At 51.6% G+C, this 25,505-nt stretch overlaps 1 protein-coding gene across 1 annotated transcript in view; it reads right to left on the bottom strand.

Annotated features, from left to right (window-relative positions):
- The window catches only part of DNAH9 (dynein axonemal heavy chain 9), a 1,064,222-nt gene that overhangs the window by 45,935 nt on the left and 992,782 nt on the right, over window positions 1-25,505 (bottom strand). The window contains exons 58-61 of the mRNA XM_034647281.1: window positions 19,631-19,758; window positions 16,950-17,177; window positions 3,578-3,769; window positions 2,045-2,236 (exon numbers count right to left, since the gene is read on the bottom strand). Coding sequence (XP_034503172.1) covers window positions 2,045-2,236; window positions 3,578-3,769; window positions 16,950-17,177; window positions 19,631-19,758 — 740 coding nt within the window. The remainder of the gene's footprint in view (window positions 1-2,044; window positions 2,237-3,577; window positions 3,770-16,949; window positions 17,178-19,630; window positions 19,759-25,505) is intronic.

Below are 25,505 nucleotides of genomic sequence, written 5' to 3'. Positions count from 1 at the left end.
GGGCCAGTTTTCCAGAACTTCCAAGCCCATGCAAGCATGCTGTCTTTCTGGAAGCTTAGAGGACTTCATCTGTCTCCTGTCTCCTCTGCTCCGCCTGCTCCCGGGTCTACACCTGTCCCTCCCTCCACACACAAGCCTTCCCAGAGTCCTTGAGAAATAATGAGCCCTACCCCGTGTCTTACTCAAGCCCTCCTAGACCCCCGCCCTCTTGCCCTTAAATTCCTTTTCTCGCTTCTCCATTTATCTAAATTAGAGATGACAAACCTAAATGCAAACATGGGACCACGCGTGTAAAATAAACGTGTGAATCGGGTGGTGGGACAAGGCGAGTTTTGCTGTGAACTGGGGAACTCCTGCCTCTGGCAAAAATTATTTGAATTAAGACATTTTTAAAATTGTGCATGGTGGGCCACTGTTGGCTGTCTCTAGACAACTGTCCCTCACTTTCTTCTCCGAAGGTTTCCTGGGTACCCCTTCCAGTTCCTTCCATTACCGTGAGAAAGCGCCCCTCAAGGTGAGCTCCTAATTTGATTCTGATTTGCCGGTGTGACCCCTAGTCTAAGTAAAAGATGGCTCATTCCTTAGAGGCACATTTGTGTGTTAATTTTTGTATTTATTCCAGCCCCCAGCACACTCCTGAACTCTTGGTAGGTGCCCTGTAACCATCCATAAACTGGCGGATTAAAGAGAGATGTAAAGAAGATGAAAATCTGTCTCAGTCATTTGGAACCGTGCTGTTGCCATCCCCGGCTCGAGCCTCTCGTCAGATGGTCCCGTGGACACTAGGGGGCGCTCTTGCACAAATTTCTCGGCCTTCGGCTCAAGCAGTTTTTAAAAATTCCTTTTCTTTAAATAGTCTTACTGTTTGAAATTTCTTTTCAAAGGGTCAAGTTTTTCTGGATTGAATGACTTTAGCAGTTTCTCTTTTTCAATTTTATGATTTTAAAAATATATTTATTTAAGTAATCTCTATACCCAACGTGGGGCTTGAACTTAGGACACCGCAAGCAAGAGTTGCCCGCCCCTCTGACTGAGGCAGCCAGGCACCCTTCTGTTTAAAATTAGAAACTTTTTTTTTTGTTTAAAGTTTGTAGCTAATGTTTCTNAGATTTTATTTATTTATTCGACAGAGATAGAGACAGCCAGCGAGAGAGGGAACACAAGCAGGGGGAGTGGGAGAGGAAGAAGCAGGCTCATAGCGGAAGAGCCTGATGTGGGGCTCGATCCCAGAACGCCGGGATCACGCCCTGAGCAGAAGGCAGATGCTTAACCGCTCTGCCACCCAGGCGCCCCNTTTAAAATTAGAAACTTTTTTTTTTGTTTAAAGTTTGTAGCTAATGTTTCTATGACTGGTATTTCCCTTAAGTTAGGTATTCAGAGTTATTTTAGGCATGTTCAAAAGTCAAGCAACAAAAAAAGCTTTTTTTTTTTTTTTTTAAACTGTCTTTTAATATATCTTCCATGGCAGGCTAAATAGACAAAGATGAGCCCTTTAAAAATAGCTGTGGTCATAGTAAAATGAGAACTCAAAGTAACAGTAGGGAAGAGCTCCCTGGGAATGTGTGTGTGTGTGTGTGATGGGCCTGTGTGCCTGTGTTTACAACAGCCGACAAAGAACAGGAGGGGTGAATGATCTGCCCACAAGGTCACGTCCCTCCGAAGATATTTAAAATCGCTAATATAAACTTTACTCAGAGTTGGCTAAGTTCTTAAGCTGGAATTTTGCTCCTAATGGCTTTGTCAATATCTTGGATGAAAACAATCAAATGAATGCCCCAGATGTTATTTGTAGAAAAGAGCAATACATAGAATTATTGAACCAAACATCAAGAATAGAAAGATCTCCGAAAGCTCAATTGTATCGCTAATTTGAGGCCGGGAATCCCACAGCTCTCATATCGAACAGGGCACACTTGGGGCTGAGAACCACACTCCATATAAGCTCTGTTCTATAGGCCATTCTTCCCTGGCCCTGTGCGCACATCCCTGGTCCTGCAGGACAGACTTGAAGGAAGACCCAGGTCCCGTAGGAGCAGAGCCTTACCTGATGGTACCCAACGTAATCCAGGTTGCCCGGGAGTGGGAACCCTGGTGCCAGAGACAGCTCTCCTTCTAGCATTTCTGGTCTGATGAATTCCTCCAGATAGGTCCTGCAGAGTCTCCTGTCCCAGTCATCTGTGATATGGCCTCCGTACATGATCTCTCCAAAAAGGTAGCGCAGATCATCGTAGGGGACCTGAGAGACAGGGACGCAAGACCTCCACACAGACATCAGGCCTGCCCTGACATGCGCGCAGAGCCTAAGCCAGGATGTTTCTCAAGACTGGGAGCGGTGTTGGATTCACCGGTACGCCCCTAGTGCCCAGCAGAGGCAGGCGCGCCTGGGAGCTCGTTAAATGCTTGCAAAATTAGACCCAAGGGTGAGGAGTGGCAAGGTGCCAACCCCCTTGCATATATGCCTTCCCTCTTTCATGGTCATTAACTGTGGCAATGAAGTCAGGCTCTACCTACAAGTCCCTTCCCTGAGCAAATACCACATGGAGCAAAGTAAAGACCAGGGCACTTTCCTAATTTCCCGCCATTAGCATATTCATTTGTGATCTGCTTCCAAAGTTCAAAGTGATTGAAATGGAGTGTGCAAGGTTAAGATAGTGAAGTNGGCAAGGTGCCAACCCCCTTGCATATATGCCTTCCCTCTTTCATGGTCATTAACTGTGGCAATGAAGTCAGGCTCTACCTACAAGTCCCTTCCCTGAGCAAATACCACATGGAGCAAAGTAAAGACCAGGGCACTTTCCTAATTTCCCGCCATTAGCATATTCATTTGTGATCTGCTTCCAAAGTTCAAAGTGATCGAAATGGAGTGTGCAAGGTTAAGATAGTGAAGTTAGGAGGGGAACCTCTTGGGGAAAGCCTTGTCTCAGGGCAGAGAATGAAGAGGGGGTGTTATGGGGGCGAGCTTCCCAGGACCTTGGAGCTGGAGGCAGAGCGATGGCTTGGGGTACCTGGGCCTGATTCATGTTTCCCAGCAGCAACAGGAGGGGGGCTTGCTGATGCTACGTTTGGTTTACGAACTAGAAGAGCCTGGATGGTCTAAACGTTCCTTTAAATGGAAGCGCACGGGCTGGCAGTCTAAGTTTTCTTTGAGATGGGATATATCAGACAGAGAATGCGGGAGATGAGGCATACCAAGAATTTGGCTTCTTCAACTTTGGTCAGACCACACCTATGTGAGGAACTGTGTGCCCCAAGAGATGTTCTGTGTTCTTGGCTAAGTCAGCTGGGAACTGGTATTGGGTGGGCATGGTCTGCTGGGTCCTGGGACAAAGACTCAAGGGACCCACTCACACCAGGCGTGAGTCACTGCTTTGGCTTCCTGACCTTTCTTGGCCCTAACCTCACTGTGGTGCTTTTCTTGGCCTCACCCTGGTCCTGGGCTGGCCTTTCCTTCCTGTACTTGGAGAGGGTGTGGACCATTCTCAGTGCCCTCCCCTTCTCCCTGTGCTGACGATACATCATCCTTCTGAGAGGTGCCACCCTGCGCCCGGCCTCCCCCTGCGCTGGCCAGAAATGCTACCTTTGCGTTGGCCTCCAGGAAGTTGTACAGCACGTTCACGGAGATGGTGAGGTCCCCGGTGTTGAAAGGGTACGAACGATTCCATCCCTGCGGTCCAAACTTCCGCCTCTCTGCCACCACCCCGTGAAAGTAACAAAGAGCAAAGAGGATGCTCTTAAACTCCGTCTCCCGGGAACACGTCTCCAGCGTGTCCTGCAAGGAGAGGGTTGCGTCCAACGTTGGCACGGATCTGCTGTTACGCGGTGCGGACCAGCGCGTGGGTTATGGAGGTTGGAGGTTGCGCTGGAAAGGGTTCCCGTGTGTCCTGGTTAGGTTTTGAGCTACAGCCGGACTATAGATTGCACTGTGAGTGGGCGTGGGCTTAGGGTCCGAGGGGACCTCAGGGAGGGGTTGGGCTCTAGTTTAGAATCTGAGTTAAGGTTTAGATTCAGGTTATTACAGGGTTTGGTTTGCAACTCACGTTTGCACCCACGGACGTGCCAATTAAGTTCCTAAGCATGGATGGAAACCAGGGTAGTGGGTCATGAGGGTCACATGTGACACAGGAGGGTCACTTTGTGCTGGGGTGTGGGTGGGGACTCCTACAGCATCACCTCGAATTCCTCCCCTTCCTGCCATGCTTCTCTTGCCCATCGCGGAACCAGAGCAGGTGTGGTCACCGCCCGTGTGACCAAGGGGGAGGGTGGGAATCAGAGCCACGAGAGAAAGAGGAGTACCGTGCCCTTCACCATGCCAACTGCTCCTCTCCACTTGAGCAGGGGGGACCAGCCATGCAGCTGCGGGAACAGGAGTGCAGAGGGGTCCTGGCCTGCAGTGTGTAAGGCAGGGGGGAAAAGGTGGGGCTCATGAAGAGGGGATTGAAGAAGGGACAAAAGGAAGAAATGGAAATCGAGAGACAGTGCAGAAGAAGGCAATAGGATTGTACTTGGAGGGTTTTAAGGGGGACGGTGGTGATGGTGTGGCGGACGGGGAAAGCCTGCATCTTGAAGGCGTGGAAGGACAAGAATCCCTCGATTGCCTGGAATGAACAATAATTTCCCGAGCGAGACTGTTTGTGATCAGGAAGGAGCAAGATGTTGCTGGCAGAGCCTACAAGGGGTGCTTTCAAAGCTTGCGCAAGTTGGACTGGATTGAGTCCTGCCATTTTGTCCGAGGACTGGTCCTTAGACTTTGCTCACCTGGGCAGGAAAAGTGGAGAGACAGGACTAAACTTCTCGTACATCTGACTCTTCCATGATGAACTCGGGACAGTCCCTATCTCTCTCTGGATATGTGGGGGTCCCCCTGTGCCTTTGTTGGGTACCACATCTGGCACAAAGCTCTGGATATGAAAGGTCAGAGGTGGCACAGAGGACAAAGTTACTGCCTTGTGCGAGCAAGAACTTAACTGTTTTCTGGATGGAGCTGTTCTCTAGAGACACGTAGGATGCTGCTTTTGTTACTTTTTTTTAATGAAAGAAATACTTTTTAAAGATTTTATTTGAGAGAGAAAAAGTGAGAAAGAGAAAAAAGAAAAAAAAAGTGAGAGAGAGAGAGAGAAAGAGAGAGAGAAAGTGAGAGAGAGAGAGAGAGTGAGCACAAGCAAGGGGGTGGGATGGGCAGAGGGAGAGGGAGAAGCAGATTCCCCGCTGAGCAGGGAGCCCCCACACGGGGCTCGATCCCAGGACCCTGGGACCACGACCTGAGATGAAGGCAGACGTTTAACTGACTGAACCCCCCAGGCGCTGGGCCCCGCTGAGAAAGGCCTCTGAGCACAAAGACAAGGAGGCCTACATTGAGATGCTGAGTCTGGTCGACAGTGGCACCCTCAAACAAAGTCAGAATAAAGTCATCATCCCCAAACAGCACGGCTAGCAGGGATAAAACGAACTCCGTTCTGCCATTTGTCCCTGAGTGGCTAAAATAGGGCTCTGAAGGAACAGAGTGGATGACGGGATATTAACCCGGCCTCTGTTCCAGGGCACTTGTCAAAGCAAAATGGAACAATTAAAACACTTGTGAGCGATGAATATACTCCTAAATCTGTCTTTCCCAGAACGAGCTCCTGAAGGCGGCTATAAATGGCCCAACGCCCAACTGTGGCAGCGCCTGAACCACCAGGAAAAGCCAGCATCCCTTGGGGTTTATTTCCCCGATAACCAAGACTGGACACAGAAACCCAAGAACAGGGGCGCATGGGGAGGCTGAGACGATGAAGCCAGAAGGCGGTTACAGATGACAGTAATTCTACTGAGGCGTAACACTGTCCTATGAATTACTAGGAGATCCAGCATCCGAGACATCTCCCCTCCCCCTGGACCTGTCCAAGACCCTCGAGGCAGAAGATTGGAGAGACGTCTGTCACTGTCCTTCGAGACAGCTAGCTAGCTGCATCCCGGGGCCTTTTACTTTTCGATTATGAATTAAAAAAAATTCCCGGTAGAATAGAACACATACAATTTATCGTGTCAACCGTTTGTAAGTGTCCATTTCAGTGGCGTGATGTGCATTCACACTGTTGGGCAACCAGTGACTTTTCAGGGCAGAAAAATGGTTTTGCTGGCAGCCGGCTACCCCTTCCTGGACAGAAGGCTGTAGGTTTCAGAGCTAAGAATGTACATTTCCCCTACGCGGAATACAGAACGTAGAAAATTTGGAAGTTCTGAACACTGGTACAGGGTACTTAGGAGTTTAGTGAAGGCCTATTTAGGGAAAAAAAAAATTAAAGGAAAGGAAAGAAAAGGCCCCCGGACAAGAGAACACCCTACTTTCTACTCCATGTTGCAATGGGCAGGTGTTTCTTAATGAAAATGTCAAGTGAAAAGATCCCAAATCCCCTGGTAATGTTCCCCCACTCTCTATTTCAGACTATGAGTGGGTTTTGGAGTTGGGATGGGAAAGGGAGTGAGAAATGAGGCCGGACATGTTTTGCTTCTCCCCCTGGGAAGTTTTCCTCTCCAAGTGGGGCTGCTTGATCCCCGTGCTACGAGGGGTCTCACATACTTAGTAAAATCATCTCAGACCCTGACTGCCATATAGCTTTCAAGTTTAAGTTAGACCAGACACCGGTGGGCCCCTAGTCCTGGTGGTTTCTGTTGGGTTAGTGACAAGAGTCATCCTGTTGGACGGCCTGTTTGAGGTTTCTGAGATGACCCCTCTGGGACTGGTGGTGAGTTTTAGCATGGGGTCTGTGAAGCCAGATCCGTGGGTCCTAGTACAAGACAACATCAGAGAGGACAGACCCGAGAACCCTCCCCTTGGACTCCACCGAGGCCCAGTGTGGTGGATGGACTTCAAGGTGGCCCCGTGGCCCCCGATCTGGTAGTCACACCTTTGTGGATTCCCCTTCCCAGGAAGCGGGGGCTCCCCATGGAAGAAGCAACAAGACAGGCTGCCTTCCTGAGAAGGTGAAGAAAGCCTGAGCTGCAGATTTTGCAAGAAGACGTGATGTATGGAGTTAGTTACCCACGGGCCTGTCTTTGCCTTTAAATACACGCTCTGTCACACGAGTCTCGGATTCCCACTAAAGAAAGATTCCCGTACGCTGTGGCCTACCTCTGAACCTTCTGCCCTGATATTCTCAGCTTCGCTGTAGCCTAGCGTTCTCCAAGTGGACCCCCGCCCCCCAGAGTTTCTGATTCAGTAGGTCTAGGCTGGGGCCTGACAGTCTGCATTTCTACCAAGTTCCCAGGAGCTGCTGTTGCTCCAGGGACCACAGTCTGAGGGCCTCCCACGCGGTGACATTCCGAGTCCAGATCCCACATCTGACACCCGGGTTATCTGAACCCTGGACACTCAGGATGCATGCAGATGGCAAGTTTTCTCATCTGAACACGTGCGTCAGTCCCCTGCTTGTAGACAGTTAGCAGGGAGACTTGCGGAAAGGTCCCCCACACCTTCTGCCAGAGACACACCCCAAGCTCGGCTCCCCCGGGTGTATCGGGGAACTGACAGCTGGGCTGTGCTCAGCGGGCACTGGGAGGAGGTCCGTCACAGAGGGGACACACCCCTCCACGGCCCGTTCCCCCCTCCATGCCCCCTCCCCTTGCAGCTGGATGCCCTTTGACCCAGTTGAGTCAGCCAATTGTGAAGCACGCTGCTCGTCTCCCCTGCACCCCCGGGGCTGTACCTGAGTGAAGTTGTCCAGGGCCTTGTGCAGGTTGGCGTGCAAGCCTGTGGGAGGCTCGTTGGTGATCTTAATGGCGTTCTCCAGGATGCCCTGGGGGACGATGTGGACCTCCGGGGAGGGCGCGGGCTCTGCAGTGATGAAGACCCTGAGCTCCGGGTGGCTGTCCTCGCCGTGCTCTGCCAGCTTCTTCTCCAGGGTGCCAAGCCACTTGGCCACCAGGTGGATGTTCTAAGGGAACGAAGACACCCACACCCCCAATGCAGACATCTGCTTAGTTTGGCTAGTGGCAGACGGTTTCAGGAAGGCAGCTACAGGGGGGGCCCTGGCCTTCAAATAGAGCTCACTGCAGCAGGCCTTGGGGTTCCCAGTGATGGCACCTGCCTGTCTCTGGCAGCTGAACCCTATTCTCTTGATCTCCCAAGTCTCTCCAGCCCACAGTGCTCAAACCAGACGCTGTGCAGGAATCCCCTGCAGGGCTTTTTAAAGCAAAGATTCTGGGGTCTAGGGCGAGGCCCGAGGACTTGCATTTCTAGCAAGTTCCAGGCGATGCTGAAGATGCTGGTCTGTGGGCTACAGCTGAAGACTCGAACACGCAGTCCACACGCTCCAAGTCCAGATCCCTGCATCTGATACCTGGAGGATGTGAGCCCTTGATGACTCAAAAGCGGGGCCCATGGACCAGCAGTGTTGGCATTACCTGGGAGCTCTCTAGGAATGCAGACTCTTTGGCCCTTCCCAGATTTCCTGAAATCAGTGCATTTTAATCAGATCCTTCCGTGATTTGTATGCGTGTTAAGATTTGAAAAGCACTGATTTAAACTTCTAGCTAGCTTCCTTGCGTCCTCTCTCCCTCTCTCCCAACCATTCTGCTAATTGTTGCCAAACTTATCTTCCTAAAACACACGGAGACATCGCTGCTCACACGCTGGGGAGGCTTCCTACTCCCAGCCCAGCTCCTCCGTCTGCACCCTCCTTCTCCCCAACCGCCCCCCCGCCGCCGTGTGATTCCTATCTGTCTATCTGTCTGTCTGAACCTACATTTATTTCTCAGCACTACTTTGCAGAATCCAGCTTTCGCTTTCGCCAGGACAGCTGCTTTGCAATATGTTTCATTATGACGGACAGATAAAGGCTCCTCCGTAAGTATTCGAGGAAGCCTGCTCGCGGAGCCTTAACTGCACAGATCGGCACGGAGCACAGGGCTTGGCCCCGGCAACCTGGTCTCTTAGTGCTGCTTTCCCTTCTATAAAAGGAGAAAGAACAAGAATATTGGCCCTACTTATTTCACAGAGTTGCTGCAAAGAACCAAAGGGAATGGATTTGAAAGGGCTTTGTAGCCCGTAAACCGCTACGTAAGCGCGAGGAGTGGCTGTTGAAATGAACCTTTGTTAAGGAATTCATTTCTAATCCCCATGTTGGAGCTAAGACTTCAGGGGGCTACCTGGGAAAGCCAGGGCCGTGTTAGCCCGGCCCTCCGCTCCTCCTGCAGGAATCCCAATTCCTGAATTTAATCTGGGAGAGCTCTCGGGAAAGGACACTGGCAGATGTGAGCGTCCTGGGGTCGCTCTGTGCTGGGGGAGGAAGGGCTCTCTGTTCACTGCCTCCGTGGCTGCGTCCCGGAAGGGCCCAGGATGGGGTCTCTCTGGCACACAGGCCTGAGATCCCTGGGGCAGTCCCGCTGGTCCATGAGGGAGGAAGCAGGAACCCTAGCTCTCACCATCTTTTCTCTTGAGTTTCTGGACAGAGTCCCAGGGAAATGAAGGATGAAGACCTTGAACTCTGGGTGGCTGTTCTCGCTGTGGCCAGTGGTGGCACAGTGAATGGTCAGGAGACCGAAGTTCTAGGGACTCAAAGCCAGGACAGGATAGGAGTGACCCTCCTTGTTTTGTTTATTTTTCCTTGTTGATCTGTTCATCGATTCTGTCACCCAGCAGGCTTGTGGTGGGTGTGACTACGTTCACGGTAGCACGCTGGGTGTCTAAAGGGGATTAAGGGGCAGGTGTCTCCTTCAGGAGATGGAGTGAAGGACATGGTCATCAAGTAAGTCACTTCAGCTCAGCCAGGGCACCCTGATAGAGATCTGGCCCAGCCCCAGCTCCCCTGCAAGGTGCATAAACCAGGGACGAGGGGACAGGCTGCGACAGAAGAGGGGCCACCCTTGTGTCTTGGGAGTTTGGTGAAGTTACTGGCAGGAGACTTTCCAGACTGGCACCCACCAGCGTGAGCTCTGGGTGCAGAGGCGGAGTTCCAGTTACCCGTGTGCTGTTGTAGTCACGCGTGTTAACAGACAGCACAGAATGCAGGGCACAGTAGAAGGGCAGAGCGGTGGAAAGTTCTGTGATTCACCTGGGAAGATGTTAGGTGAATGAGACCCAGCTTCCAGGGTCTTCAGCTGGATACCTACTCCCTGAGCAGGCCCCAAATGGGGATGTAACTGGAGCTATTTAAACTAGAGAGTGGGCAGGGGCCTGTGAGGGGCGAGGGACAAGGAGTCATGGGGAGGGGTGGGGAGGACCCCAGAGGAGGGAAGGAGAGAAGATCAGGCAGTGAGACAGGGCAAGGGTGTGGAAGGAAAGGCAGGGGAGAGGGGTGGAGAGGACAGAGGAGCCCAGAGAATGTCCTGTGAGGTCCAGACAGGTGCAGGGTCCAGAATGACCCCGATCAGGGCAGAGGGGGCTTACCTGCAAAATAACCCAGTGACCTTTCTTGGCAGCCAGGTCCAGCGCCGCCTCAGCCACTACCTCCTGTCCTTGCCCCAAAGACACGTTGTGGAAGTTCCTGTTGTTGAAGGTGTACCCGAGCTTCTTCCCTGAAACGGGTATGGAGTTGTCCTTATTCTCTCTCGCGTCCGCCATCTTTGTTGTTCTGTGCTCACAGGGAAAGGCCCGTCGCCATGTCACTGCTCAAACACAGGTGGGCCTGAACCCTCAAACCCTTCCCCTCTTCCTCTCAGGAGTGTGTTGGGGGGGCGGTCAGGGATTCCTCTTTCCGCTCTCTGTTCCCAAACCAAAGGAAGCTCTCATCGGGACTTCAACCCTCCCCCCTCACTGAATCCCCCAAAGCTATGCTCTTCTGCGAGCTTCCCTTGAAGACCAGGCACTGGTCCACTACCCTAGAGGCCGGAATGGCCCCCAGATGAGCACACATGTGGGTGTGGCCCCTCCTGACTTGCTCTGTCCCCTGACTATGGATTTTCCCTGGAACTCCACGGAAAGGGATGGCCGGTAAGGGAAGGACTCAGGTGGTCCCGGCGTCCGGCACTTCACTCCGGATTAGCTTCCTCCGCTCTTTTTTCCCAACACACAGCCATGTCTTCTCTCCTCATTTTGCATGAGTGAGAGCAACGAGGAGCAAAAGGCAAGACGAGAAAGGGCTTGGCTGTGCAGGTGGGGAAACTCCGTCCCGGGAAGGGCGGCTGGTATCGGGGCGAGGCAAGGGAGCTGCTACCGTAACACACACCCCAGCCATCTCCCTGGGTGTTCCTCCAGCCCAGGGAAGGCTTCACACAGAGCAATTAACCTTCATATCGAGGCCCACTTCTGCTTGGGTGGCCGCTCTTAGCCCCGCACAATCAAGTTTAGAGAAATTACATAATATTCTTCAGACAGAGGATCATAAAAGCGTATATACTGCCATGCAGGACTCATCGAGCAATTTTCTTCTAGGAAGATAAAGCACGTGAGAGAAAAGGGAAGAAATAGAAAAACAGAAAAAGGATAAAAAACCGTGTCCTTAAACATTTCGTTCCAGCAGCACTGAAACTGAAGATGCAATTTGAGCCCCGTGCATGAAAATTTAAACAAAACTGTCAATGCTGGATATTTCTTTTAAATACTCAGAAGTACGGAGTCTCCTTCGCAAGTCTGTATAAGACAAAGGATGGTGACTTTCTGCAGCGAGGAAGAGTTATGAGAGATTCAATTGAGATGAACCCAAGAAACACCCTTATTAAACAATAAATCCTGGCTGGCAAGAGATCTGATGGGAGCTTTGGAACCGGCAATATAAACAACTTATTCCAGAGAAAATACCAGGATTAAAGGTGCCGGGATTAGTAAACAGTCTCAGTGAGGTTCCTACTCACAAAAGAGCCAATTTCTTTCCTTTGTCAGGGAGATGCAGGAGAAGAGGGGCTCACGGAAGATTAGTCTGCGAGCCGCGGACTGCGGACACCCCTCGGGACAGAGGCCGGTGTGCACAGGGTGGGCTCAGCTGGCATCAGTCTAGGCTTGAGGCGTGAGGATGGGGCTGACGTGGAGATGTTGGGAAGGGGAAGCACTGACGGGATTCTCAAGGACCGAACGTGCCAGCCCCGTGACGTGCCGGGGCCACCTTGCGGGGTCCTTCCCTTGGCACCTGTGAGGCTCTCGGAATGCCCTGCCCCTCTCGGCAGCCACGTTCTCGTGGCTTTTCACCTTCATGCTGTTTTGTGCCGTGGCTCCCATGCCCCCCACTCCTACTACCTTTAACTTGTCTTTCCTCTTCCGATCTTCCCCCTCTCCATGTGGCAGGGTTACCCGGATGGTGTCCACTGTAAACCCCCTTTCACACCTCCCCAGCCTGCTTCCTTGTCTGTCTCTGAGGACGTGGCACCTTCCGTGGCCCTCTCCCGAGCTCCATGTACCCACGGGGCTGGGAGGAAGCGGAATGTTTTTCTAGCTTCCTCTTGCTACTTGCAGGTTATTTCTTCCTATCCCTGTGTAAAAACCCCTTTTCTTTTTAAGCATGTGCCATCGGGCTACATTACCTGCTAACTTCTATGTTCTGTGCCTTCCACCAACCTCCCAGTGAGAGTCACTTCCATTAGGGGCTCTGGAATTTGGTTCAAAATCTTCCATATGTCCCGTTTCATCATTATCCCGGTAAACCTCAAGGTCGCCACGGATGACTCAGCCGACCTCCAGCCTCACGCCTCGTCATCTTTAAAGAACTGAACTCCATCCACTTCTGTTACCCACCCCCCGTGGCTGCACCCAGGACTTCACTATCTCCGAGAACCGTCTGTGTCGGACACATTCTTCATTCGTGTCCACTCCTATCGCTTTCTGTTTTCCAGGCGGTTCCCTCTGTTACCCCCTCCTCACCTGCTATTCTACCTCAGTGAAATGCCCAGTCCATTGGCTTCTCTCTTTTTTCTACTCTTCCCCTTGACCTCCCTCTTATTTAATATGGATTCAGTAATCCTTAATTAGAACGATGATCTTACAAAATCCCCAACTTTGGGGACCCTTCCACTTCTAGCCACCGACTTTTGCTAAATCCTTAGTCCTGGCTGAATTGACAAGAGAGGAAGGGAAACATTTGGTGGACTGGAGCCACCCCAAGTTCACGATCCCCCTCAATGCTGTTTGGCAATCTTTTTTTTTTTTTTTAAAGATTTTATTTATTCATTTGAGAGAGAGAGAGAGAGAGATAGAGACAGCCAGCGAGAGAGGGAACACAAGCAGGGGGAGTGGGAGAGGAAGAAGCAGGCTCATAGCGGAGGAGCCTGATGTGGGGCTCGATCCCATAACACCGGGATCACGCCCTGAGCCGAAGGCAGACGCTTAACGACTGAGCCACCCAGGCGCCCCAACTGTTTGGCAATCTTTCTGTGTGTCTAGAAACTGGCTGTGTCGCACGTTCCCCTTCTCTTTAAAAATTCTTAGGAGGCCCTGCCCTACGTCCTCCCAGGAGCTTGCCTCACTCTCTCCTTTCCTGGGGAAACATAGGCCAGGGGGCAGGAAGTCCTTCAATTTTCTGTCATTTTGTCCGCCTCCCTGCACATTACCATCTCAGTGGAAGAGGTGTCCCCCCTCTGCCTTTCACTCTTCTGTTCCCTGAATCCCATCTCTCCTTGAATCATCCACCTTTATCTCCCCATTCACTCTCCCACTCCCTGGCACGTGAACAAATGAGTCTCTCTCAACACGAAAAACAATACTTGGCCACTCTTGAAGCTGTTCGCCAAGACTGCAGTTGGTCCTACCTCACTGAGTTCCAATGGACTATTAAAGCAAAGAGAATAGGGCCAGGAACAACGGGAAAGGGGCTGCGTGCAAAGTGTTGATAATCTGGCTGCAAAAACACTACATTGAAAACTGTGTCTTTGAACACACTGGGTGGCAACTTTGCAAAAACTGAAGTGAGCTCATAGTTCTGACCAGCACATTGGAGAGAGAAAAAGGAAACAGTGGAAGGCAAAGGTGGTAGGTATAGCTTCTTCCCGAGCACAACGTGCAAATAACAGAATTATTTGTTAAAGCCAGATAACTGGACAAAGGAGGAGAGAGACCGAGCAAGACCGTGTGAGAGTCAAGTGAAAGACTGAGAAGATGCCTGTGAGTTAGTGAGGGTGGAAAGGGGAGTCCTGGATTGGGAGGGCCAAGGACGAAGCGATGCTTTGAAAGGACATAGAGGAAGGAGCCAGCTGAGTGCCTCAAAGGACAGAGGAATTATCATCTTCGTTAGAATGCCCTACAATGCTACTGTTCTTTGAACATTTCAAAGTCTTTTCATGCCCGAGATTTCATTTCTATCCTACCGAAGACCTAGGAGGCAGGTATTATGGGTGATTGGAAAAAATGGGTGATTGCTTTTAAAAGAAGCGAAGGCGAGAATAAATGTGCAAATAAGGAAGGATGGCTCATACAGGAAGGAGGTGATGAGGAAAGACAGAAAGAGGGTTAAAGCACTCTAAGGGATTAATCTGAGAAGGCAAGAAGGAAAGCAGTGGGGGTGGATGGTGCTAGGTTTTGTGTTATAACAGAAGCCAAGGAAAGTGGATGGAATTTCTTCCTCCCCCCCGCCCCTCCCTCCTCCTCCAAAGTTATTGAGGAAGGAAAGTCCTGGAGGAGACTGAGAGGCATAAAGGTGCCCAGAAAAGCACACATTCCTTATCAAGGGCCAGTGGATGAGCTTTAGGGACTAGAGAACTCCTGAAATCTCACACAGAACTTTGTGGGCTCAATGCATCTGGGTGGGGGTGGGGGGTGGTGGTGGAATGAGGAGGAGGCAACAAATCTTTCATTCGACTCTCAGGTAGGTAGGTAGGTTGATTCATNCCCTGAGTGGCTAAAATAGGGCTCTGAAGGAACAGAGTGGATGACGGGATATTAACCCGGCCTCTGTTCCAGGGCACTTGTCAAAGCAAAATGGAACAATTAAAACACTTGTGAGCGATGAATATACTCCTAAATCTGTCTTTCCCAGAACGAGCTCCTGAAGGCGGCTATAAATGGCCCAACGCCCAACTGTGGCAGCGCCTGAACCACCAGGAAAAGCCAGCATCCCTTGGGGTTTATTTCCCCGATAACCAAGACTGGACACAGAAACCCAAGAACAGGGGCGCATGGGGAGGCTGAGACGATGAAGCCAGAAGGCGGTTACAGATGACAGTAATTCTACTGAGGCGTAACACTGTCCTATGAATTACTAGGAGATCCAGCATCCGAGACATCTCCCCTCCCCCTGGACCTGTCCAAGACCCTCGAGGCAGAAGATTGGAGAGACGTCTGTCACTGTCCTTCGAGACAGCTAGCTAGCTGCATCCCGGGGCCTTTTACTTTTCGATTATGAATTAAAAAAAATTCCCGGTAGAATAGAACACATACAATTTATTGTGTCAACCGTTTGTAAGTGTCCATTTCAGTGGCGTGATGTGCATTCACACTGTTGGGCAACCAGTGACTTTTCAGGGCAGAAAAATGGTTTTGCTGGCAGCCGGCTACCCCTTCCTGGACAGAAGGCTGTAGGTTTCAGAGCTAAGAATGTACATTTCCCCTACGCGGAATACAGAACGTAGAAAATTTGGAAGTTCTGAACACTGGTACAGGGTACTTAGGAGTTTAGTGAAGGCCTATTTAGGGAAAAAAAAAATTAAAGGAAAGGAAAGAAAAGGCCCCCGGACAAGAGAACACCCTACTTTCTACTCCATGTTGCAATGGGCAGGTGTTTCTTAATGAAAATGTCAAGTGAAAAGATCCCAAATCCCCTGGTAATGTTCCCCCACTCTCTATTTCAGACTATGAGTGGGTTTTGGAGTTGGGATGGGAAAGGGAGTGAGAAATGAGGCCGGACATGTTTTGCTTCTCCCCCTGGGAAGTTTTCCTCTCCAAGTGGGGCTGCTTGATCCCCATGCTACGAGGGGTCTCACATACTTAGTAAAATCATCTCAGACCCTGACTGCCATATAGCTTTCAAGTTTAAGTTAGACCAGACACCGGTGGGCCCCTAGTCCTGGTGGTTTCTGTTGGGTTAGTGACAAGAGTCATCCTGTTGGACGGCCTGTTTGAGGTTTCTGAGATGACCCCTCTGGGACTGGTGGTGAGTTTTAGCATGGGGTCTGTGAAGCCAGATCCGTGGGTCCTAGTACAAGACAACATCAGAGAGGACAGACCCGAGAACCCTCCCCTTGGACTCCACCGAGGCCCAGTGTGGTGGATGGACTTCAAGGTGGCCCCGTGGCCCCCGATCTGGTAGTCACACCTTTGTGGATTCCCCTTCCCAGGAAGCGGGGGCTCCCCATGGAAGAAGCAACAAGACAGGCTGCCTTCCTGAGAAGGTGAAGAAAGCCTGAGCTGCAGATTTTGCAAGAAGACGTGATGTATGGAGTTAGTTACCCACGGGCCTGTCTTTGCCTTTAAATACACGCTCTGTCACACGAGTCTCGGATTCCCACTAAAGAAAGATTCCGGTACGCTGTGGCCTACCTCTGAACCTTCTGCCCTGATATTCTCAGCTTCGCTGTAGCCTAGCGTTCTCCAAGTGGACCCCCGCCCCCCAGAGTTTCTGATTCAGTAGGTCTAGGCTGGGGCCTGACAGTCTGCATTTCTACCAAGTTCCCAGGAGCTGCTGTTGCTCCAGGGACCACAGTCTGAGGGCCTCCCACGCGGTGACATTCCGAGTCCAGATCCCACATCTGACACCCGGGTTATCTGAACCCTGGACACTCAGGATGCATGCAGATGGCAGGTTTTCTCATCTGAACACGTGCGTCAGTCCCCTGCTTGTAGACAGTTAGCAGGGAGACTTGCGGAAAGGTCCCCCACACCTTCTGCCAGAGACACACCCCAAGCTCGGCTCCCCCGGGTGTATCGGGGAACTGACAGCTGGGCTGTGCTCAGCGGGCACTGGGAGGAGGTCCGTCACAGAGGGGACACACCCCTCCACGGCCCGTTCCCCCCTCCATGCCCCCTCCCCTTGCAGCTGGATGCCCTTTGACCCAGTTGAGTCAGCCAATTGTGAAGCACGCTGCTCGTCTCCCCTGCACCCCCGGGGCTGTACCTGAGTGAAGTTGTCCAGGGCCTTGTGCAGGTTGGCGTGCAAGCCTGTGGGAGGCTCGTTGGTGATCTTAATGGCGTTCTCCAGGATGCCCTGGGGGACGATGTGGCCCTCCGGGGAGGGCGCGGGCTCTGCAGTGATGAAGACCCTGAGCTCCGGGTGGCTGTCCTCGCCGTGCTCTGCCAGCTTCTTCTCCAGGGTGCCAAGCCACTTGGCCACCAGGTGGATGTTCTAAGGTAACGAAGACACCCACACCCCCAATGCAGACATCTGCTTAGTTTGGCTAGTGGCAGACGGTTTCAGGAAGGCAGCTACAGGGGGGGCCCTGGCCTTCAAATAGAGCTCACTGCAGCAGGCCTTGGGGTTCCCAGTGATGGCACCTGCCTGTCTCTGGCAGCTGAACCCTATTCTCTTGATCTCCCAAGTCTCTCCAGCCCACAGTGCTCAAACCAGACGCTGTGCAGGAATCCCCTGCAGGGCTTTTTAAAGCAAAGATTCTGGGGTCTAGGGCGAGGCCCGAGGACTTGCATTTCTAGCAAGTTCCAGGCGATGCTGAAGATGCTGGTCTGTGGGCTACAGCTGAAGACTCGAACACGCAGTCCACACGCTCCAAGTCCAGATCCCTGCATCTGATACCTGGAGGATGTGAGCCCTTGATGACTCAAAAGCGGGGCCCATGGACCAGCAGTGTTGGCATTACCTGGGAGCTCTCTAGGAATGCAGACTCTTTGGCCCTTCCCAGATTTCCTGAAATCAGTGCATTTTAATCAGATCCTTCCGCGATTTGTATGCGTGTTAAGATTTGAAAAGCACTGATTTAAACTTCTAGCTAGCTTCCTTGCGTCCTCTCTCCCTCTCTCCCAACCATTCTGCTAATTGTTGCCAAACTTATCTTCCTAAAACACACGGAGACATCGCTGCTCACACGCTGGGGAGGCTTCCTACTCCCAGCCCAGCTCCTCCGTCTGCACCCTCCTTCTCCCCAACCGCCCCCCCGCCGCCGTGTGATTCCTATCTGTCTATCTGTCTGTCTGAACCTACATTTATTTCTCAGCACTACTTTGCAGAATCCAGCTTTCGCTTTCGCCAGGACAGCTGCTTTGCAATATGTTTCATTATGACGGACAGATAAAGGCTCCTCCGTAAGTATTCGAGGAAGCCTGCTCGCGGAGCCTTAACTGCACAGATCAGCACGGAGCACAGGGCTTGGCCCCGGCAACCTGGTCTCTTAGTGCTGCTTTCCCTTCTATAAAAGGAGAAAGAACAAGAATATTGGCCCTACTTATTTCACAGAGTTGCTGCAAAGAACCAAAGGGAATGGATTTGAAAGGGCTTTGTAGCCCGTAAACCGCTACGTAAGCGTGAGGAGTGGCTGTTGAAATGAACCTTTGTTAAGGAATTCATTTCTAATCCCCATGTTGGAGCTAAGACTTCAGGGGGCTACCTGGGAAAGCCAGGGCCGTGTTAGCCCGGCCCTCCGCTCCTCCTGCAGGAATCCCAATTCCTGAATTTAATCTGGGAGAGCTCTCGGGAAAGGACACTGGCAGATGTGAGCGTCCTGGGGTCGCTCTGTGCTGGGGGAGGAAGGGCTCTCTGTTCACTGCCTCCGTGGCTGTGTCCCGGAAGGGCCCAGGATGGGGTCTCTCTGGCACACAGGCCTGAGATCCCTGGGGCAGTCCCGCTGGTCCATGAGGGAGGAAGCAGGAACCCTAGCTCTCACCATCTTTTCTCTTGAGTTTCTGGACAGAGTCCCAGGGAAATGAAGGATGAAGACCTTGAACTCTGGGTGGCTGTTCTCGCTGTGGCCAGTGGTGGCACAGTGAATGGTCAGGAGACCGAAGTTCTAGGGACTCAAAGCCAGGACAGGATAGGAGTGACCCTCCTTGTTTTGTTTATTTTTCCTTGTTGATCTGTTCATCGATTCTGTCACCCAGCAGGCTTGTGGTGGGTGTGACTACGTTCACGGTAGCACGCTGGGTGTCTAAAGGGGATTAAGGGGCAGGTGTCTCCTTCAGGAGATGGAGTGAAGGACATGGTCATCAAGTAAGTCACTTCAGCTCAGCCAGGGCACCCTGATAGAGATCTGGCCCAGCCCCAGCTCCCCTGCAAGGTGCATAAACCAGGGACGAGGGGACAGGCTGCGACAGAAGAGGGGCCACCCTTGTGTCTTGGGAGTTTGGTGAAGTTACTGGCAGGAGACTTTCCAGACTGGCACCCACCAGCGTGAGCTCTGGGTGCAGAGGCGGAGTTCCAGTTACCCGTGTGCTGTTGTAGTCACGCGTGTTAACAGACAGCACAGAATGCAGGGCACAGTAGAAGGGCAGAGCGGTGGAAAGTTCTGTGATTCACCTGGGAAGATGTTAGGTGAATGAGACCCAGCTTCCAGGGTCTTCAGCTGGATACCTACTCCCTGAGCAGGCCCCAAATGGGGATGTAACTGGAGCTATTTAAACTAGAGAGTGGGCAGGGGCCTGTGAGGGGCGAGGGACAAGGAGTCATGGGGAGGGGTGGGGAGGACCCCAGAGGAGGGAAGGAGAGAAGATCAGGCAGTGAGACAGGGCAAGGGTGTGGAAGGAAAGGCAGGGGAGAGGGGTGGAGAGGACAGAGGAGCCCAGAGAATGTCCTGTGAGGTCCAGACAGGTGCAGGGTCCAGAATGACCCCGATCAGGGCAGAGGGGGCTTACCTGCAAAATAACCCAGTGACCTTTCTTGGCAGCCAGGTCCAGCGCCGCCTCAGCCACTACCTCCTGTCCTTGCCCCAAAGACACGTTGTGGAAGTTCCTGTTGTTGAAGGTGTACCCGAGCTTCTTCCCTGAAACGGGTATGGAGTTGTCCTTATTCTCTCTCGCGTCCGCCATCTTTGTTGTTCTGTGCTCACAGGGAAAGGCCCGTCGCCATGTCACTGCTCAAACACAGGTGGGCCTGAACCCTCAAACCCTTCCCCTCTTCCTCTCAGGAGTGTGTTGGGGGGGCGGTCAGGGATTCCTCTTTCCGCTCTCTGTTCCCAAACCAAAGGAAGCTCTCATCGGGACTTCAACCCTCCCCCCTCACTGAATCCCCCAAAGCTATGCTCTTCTGCGAGCTTCCCTTGAAGACCAGGCACTGGTCCACTACCCTAGAGGCCGGAATGGCCCCCAGATGAGCACACATGTGGGTGTGGCCCCTCCTGACTTGCTCTGTCCCCTGACTATGGATTTTCCCTGGAACTCCACGGAAAGGGATGGCCGGTAAGGGAAGGACTCAGGTGGTCCCGGCGTCCGGCACTTCACTCCGGATTAGCTTCCTCCGCTCTTTTTTCCCAACACACAGCCATGTCTTCTCTCCTCATTTTGCATGAGTGAGAGCAACGAGGAGCAAAAGGCAAGACGAGAAAGGGCTTGGCTGTGCAGGTGGGGAAACTCCGTCCCGGGAAGGGCGGCTGGTATCGGGGCGAGGCAAGGGAGCTGCTACCGTAACACACACCCCAGCCATCTCCCTGGGTGTTCCTCCAGCCCAGGGAAGGCTTCACACAGAGCAATTAACCTTCATATCGAGGCCCACTTCTGCTTGGGTGGCCGCTCTTAGCCCCGCACAATCAAGTTTAGAGAAATTACATAATATTCTTCAGACAGAGGATCATAAAAGCGTATATACTGCCATGCAGGACTCATCGAGCAATTTTCTTCTAGGAAGATAAAGCACGTGAGAGAAAAGGGAAGAAATAGAAAAACAGAAAAAGGATAAAAAACCGTGTCCTTAAACATTTCGTTCCAGCAGCACTGAAACTGAAGATGCAATTTGAGCCCCGTGCATGAAAATTTAAACAAAACTGTCAATGCTGGATATTTCTTTTAAATACTCAGAAGTACGGAGTCTCCTTCGCAAGTCTGTATAAGACAAAGGATGGTGACTTTCTGCAGCGAGGAAGAGTTATGAGAGATTCAATTGAGATGAACCCAAGAAACACCCTTATTAAACAATAAATCCTGGCTGGCAAGAGATCTGATGGGAGCTTTGGAACCGGCAATATAAACAACTTATTCCAGAGAAAATACCAGGATTAAAGGTGCCGGGATTAGTAAACAGTCTCAGTGAGGTTCCTACTCACAAAAGAGCCAATTTCTTTCCTTTGTCAGGGAGATGCAGGAGAAGAGGGGCTCATGGAAGATTAGTCTGCGAGCCGCGGACTGCGGACACCCCTCGGGACAGAGGCCGGTGTGCACAGGGTGGGCTCAGCTGGCATCAGTCTAGGCTTGAGGCGTGAGGATGGGGCTGACGTGGAGATGTTGGGAAGGGGAAGCACTGACGGGATTCTCAAGGACCGAACGTGCCAGCCCCGTGACGTGCCGGGGCCACCTTGCGGGGTCCTTCCCTTGGCACCTGTGAGNGTTGGGGGGGCGGTCAGGGATTCCTCTTTCCGCTCTCTGTTCCCAAACCAAAGGAAGCTCTCATCGGGACTTCAACCCTCCCCCCTCACTGAATCCCCCAAAGCTATGCTCTTCTGCGAGCTTCCCTTGAAGACCAGGCACTGGTCCACTACCCTAGAGGCCGGAATGGCCCCCAGATGAGCACACATGTGGGTGTGGCCCCTCCTGACTTGCTCTGTCCCCTGACTATGGATTTTCCCTGGAACTCCACGGAAAGGGATGGCCGGTAAGGGAAGGACTCAGGTGGTCCCGGCGTCCGGCACTTCACTCCGGATTAGCTTCCTCCGCTCTTTTTTCCCAACACACAGCCATGTCTTCTCTCCTCATTTTGCATGAGTGAGAGCAACGAGGAGCAAAAGGCAAGACGAGAAAGGGCTTGGCTGTGCAGGTGGGGAAACTCCGTCCCGGGAAGGGCGGCTGGTATCGGGGCGAGGCAAGGGAGCTGCTACCGTAACACACACCCCAGCCATCTCCCTGGGTGTTCCTCCAGCCCAGGGAAGGCTTCACACAGAGCAATTAACCTTCATATCGAGGCCCACTTCTGCTTGGGTGGCCGCTCTTAGCCCCGCACAATCAAGTTTAGAGAAATTACATAATATTCTTCAGACAGAGGATCATAAAAGCGTATATACTGCCATGCAGGACTCATCGAGCAATTTTCTTCTAGGAAGATAAAGCACGTGAGAGAAAAGGGAAGAAATAGAAAAACAGAAAAAGGATAAAAAACCGTGTCCTTAAACATTTCGTTCCAGCAGCACCGAAACTGAAGATGCAATTTGAGCCCCGTGCATGAAAATTTAAACAAAACTGTCAATGCTGGATATTTCTTTTAAATACTCAGAAGTACGGAGTCTCCTTCGCAAGTCTGTATAAGACAAAGGATGGTGACTTTCTGCAGCGAGGAAGAGTTATGAGAGATTCAATTGAGATGAACCCAAGAAACACCCTTATTAAACAATAAATCCTGGCTGGCAAGAGATCTGATGGGAGCTTTGGAACCGGCAATATAAACAACTTATTCCAGAGAAAATACCAGGATTAAAGGTGCCGGGATTAGTAAACAGTCTCAGTGAGGTTCCTACTCACAAAAGAGCCAATTTCTTTCCTTTGTCAGGGAGATGCAGGAGAAGAGGGGCTCACGGAAGATTAGTCTGCGAGCCGCGGACTGCGGACACCCCTCGGGACAGAGGCCGGTGTGCACAGGGTGGGCTCAGCTGGCATCAGTCTAGGCTTGAGGCGTGAGGATGGGGCTGACGTGGAGATGTTGGGAAGGGGAAGCACTGACGGGATTCTCAAGGACCGAACGTGCCAGCCCCGTGACGTGCCGGGGCCACCTTGCGGGGTCCTTCCCTTGGCACCTGTGAGGCTCTCGGAATGCCCTGCCCCTCTCGGCAGCCACGTTCTCGTGGCTTTTCACCTTCATGCTGTTTTGTGCCATGGCTCCCATGCCCCCCACTCCTACTACCTTGAACTTGTCTTTCCTTTTCCGATCTTCCCCCTCTCCATGTGGCAGGGTTACCCGGATGGTGTCCACTGTAAACCCCCTTTCACACCTCCCCAGCCTGCTTCCTTGTCTGTCTCTGAGGACGTGGCACCTTCCGTGGCCCTCTCCCGAGCTCCATGTACCCACGGGGCTGGGAGGAAGCGGAATGTTTTTCTAGCTTCCTCTTGCTACTTGCAGGTTATTTCTTCCTATCCCTGTGTAAAAACCCCTTTTCTTTTTAAGCATGTGCCATCGGGCTACATTACCTGCTAACTTCTATGTTCTGTGCCTTCCACCAACCTCCCAGTGAGAGTCACTTCCATTAGGGGCTCTGGAATTTGGTTCAAAATCTTCCATATGTCCCGTTTCATCATTATCCCGGTAAACCTCAAGGTCGCCACGGATGACTCAGCCGACCTCCAGCCTCACACCTCGTCATCTTTAAAGAACTGAACTCCATCCACTTCTGTTACCCACCCCCCGTGGCTGCACCCAGGACTTCACTATCTCCGAGAACCGTCTGTGTCGGACACATTCTTCATTCGTGTCCACTCCTATCGCTTTCTGTTTTCCAGGCGGTTCCCTCTGTTACCCCCTCCTCACCTGCTATTCTACCTCAGTGAAATGCCCAGTCCATTGGCTTCTCTCTTTTTTCTACTCTTCCCCTTGACCTCCCTCTTATTTAATATGGATTCAGTAATCCTTAATTAGAACGATGATCTTACAAAATCCCCAACTTTGGGGACCCTTCCACTTCTAGCCACCGACTTTTGCTAAATCCTTAGTCCTGGCTGAATTGACAAGAGAGGAAGGGAAACATTTGGTGGACTGGAGCCACCCCAAGTTCACGATCCCCCTCAATGCTGTTTGGCAATCTTTTTTTTTTTTTTTAAAGATTTTATTTATTCATTTGAGAGAGAGAGAGAGAGAGATAGAGACAGCCAGCGAGAGAGGGAACACAAGCAGGGGGAGTGGGAGAGGAAGAAGCAGGCTCATAGCGGAGGAGNAGGAGCCTGATGTGGGGCTCGATCCCATAACACCGGGATCACGCCCTGAGCCGAAGGCAGACGCTTAACGACTGAGCCACCCAGGCGCCCCAACTGTTTGGCAATCTTTCTGTGTGTCTAGAAACTGGCTGTGTCGCACGTTCCCCTTCTCTTTAAAAATTCTTAGGAGGCCCTGCCCTACGTCCTCCCAGGGGCTTGCCTCACTCTCTCCTTTCCTGGGGAAACATAGGCCAGGGGGCAGGAAGTCCTTCAATTTTCTGTCATTTTGTCCGCCTCCCTGCACATTACCATCTCAGTGGAAGAGGTGTCCCCCCTCTGCCTTTCACTCTTCTGTTCCCTGAATCCCATCTCTCCTTGAATCATCCACCTTTATCTCCCCATTCACTCTCCCACTCCCTGGCACGTGAACAAATGAGTCTCTCTCAACACGAAAAACAATACTTGGCCACTCTTGAAGCTGTTCGCCAAGACTGCAGTTGGTCCTACCTCACTGAGTTCCAATGGACTATTAAAGCAAAGAGAATAGGGCCAGGAACAACGGGAAAGGGGCTGCGTGCAAAGTGTTGATAATCTGGCTGCAAAAACACTACATTGAAAACTGTGTCTTTGAACACACTGGGTGGCAACTTTGCAAAAACTGAAGTGAGCTCATAGTTCTGACCAGCACATTGGAGAGAGAAAAAGGAAACAGTGGAAGGCAAAGGTGGTAGGTATAGCTTCTTCCCGAGCACAACGTGCAAATAACAGAATTATTTGTTAAAGCCAGATAACTGGACAAAGGAGGAGAGAGACCGAGCAAGACCGTGTGAGAGTCAAGTGAAAGACTGAGAAGATGCCTGTGAGTTAGTGAGGGTGGAAAGGGGAGTCCTGGATTGGGAGGGCCAAGGACGAAGCGATGCTTTGAAAGGACATAGAGGAAGGAGCCAGCTGAGTGCCTCAAAGGACAGAGGAATTATCTTCGTTAGAATGCGCTACAATGCTACTGTTCTTTGAACATTTCAAAGTCTTTTCATGCCCGAGATTTCATTTCTATCCTACCGAAGACCTAGGAGGCAGGTATTATGGGTGATTGGAAAAAATGGGTGATTGCTTTTAAAAGAAGCAAAGGCGAGAATAAATGTGCAAATAAGGAAGGATGGCTCATACAGGAAGGAGGTGATGAGGAAAGACAGAAAGAGGGTTAAAGCACTCTAAGGGATTAATCTGAGAAGGCAAGAAGGAAAGCAGTGGGGGTGGATGGTGCTAGGTTTTGTGTTATAACAGAAGCCAAGGAAAGTGGATGGAATTTCTTCCTCCCCCCCGCCCCTCCCTCCTCCTCCAAAGTTATTGAGGAAGGAAAGTCCTGGAGGAGACTGAGAGGCATAAAGGTGCCCAGAAAAGCACACATTCCTTATCAAGGGCCAGTGGATGAGCTTTAGGGACTAGAGAACTCCTGAAATCTCACACAGAACTTTGTGGGCTCAATGCATCTGGGTGGGGGTGGGGGGTGGTGGTGGAATGAGGAGGAGGCAACAAATCTTTCATTCGACTCTCAGGTAGGTAGGTAGGTTGATTCATTCATTCATTCATTCATTCATTCATTCATTCATTCATTCATTCAGTAGGCTCCACGCCCAGCGTGGAGGGCTCAAACTCACGACCCTGAGATCAAGACCTGAGCTGA

The sequence above is a fragment of the Ailuropoda melanoleuca genome, chromosome 17, assembly GCF_002007445.2.
Source record: "Ailuropoda melanoleuca isolate Jingjing chromosome 17, ASM200744v2, whole genome shotgun sequence".
In the NCBI taxonomy this organism is placed as follows: Eukaryota; Metazoa; Chordata; class Mammalia; order Carnivora; family Ursidae; genus Ailuropoda; species Ailuropoda melanoleuca.
This window is presented reverse-complemented; position numbering and strand designations above follow the sequence as displayed.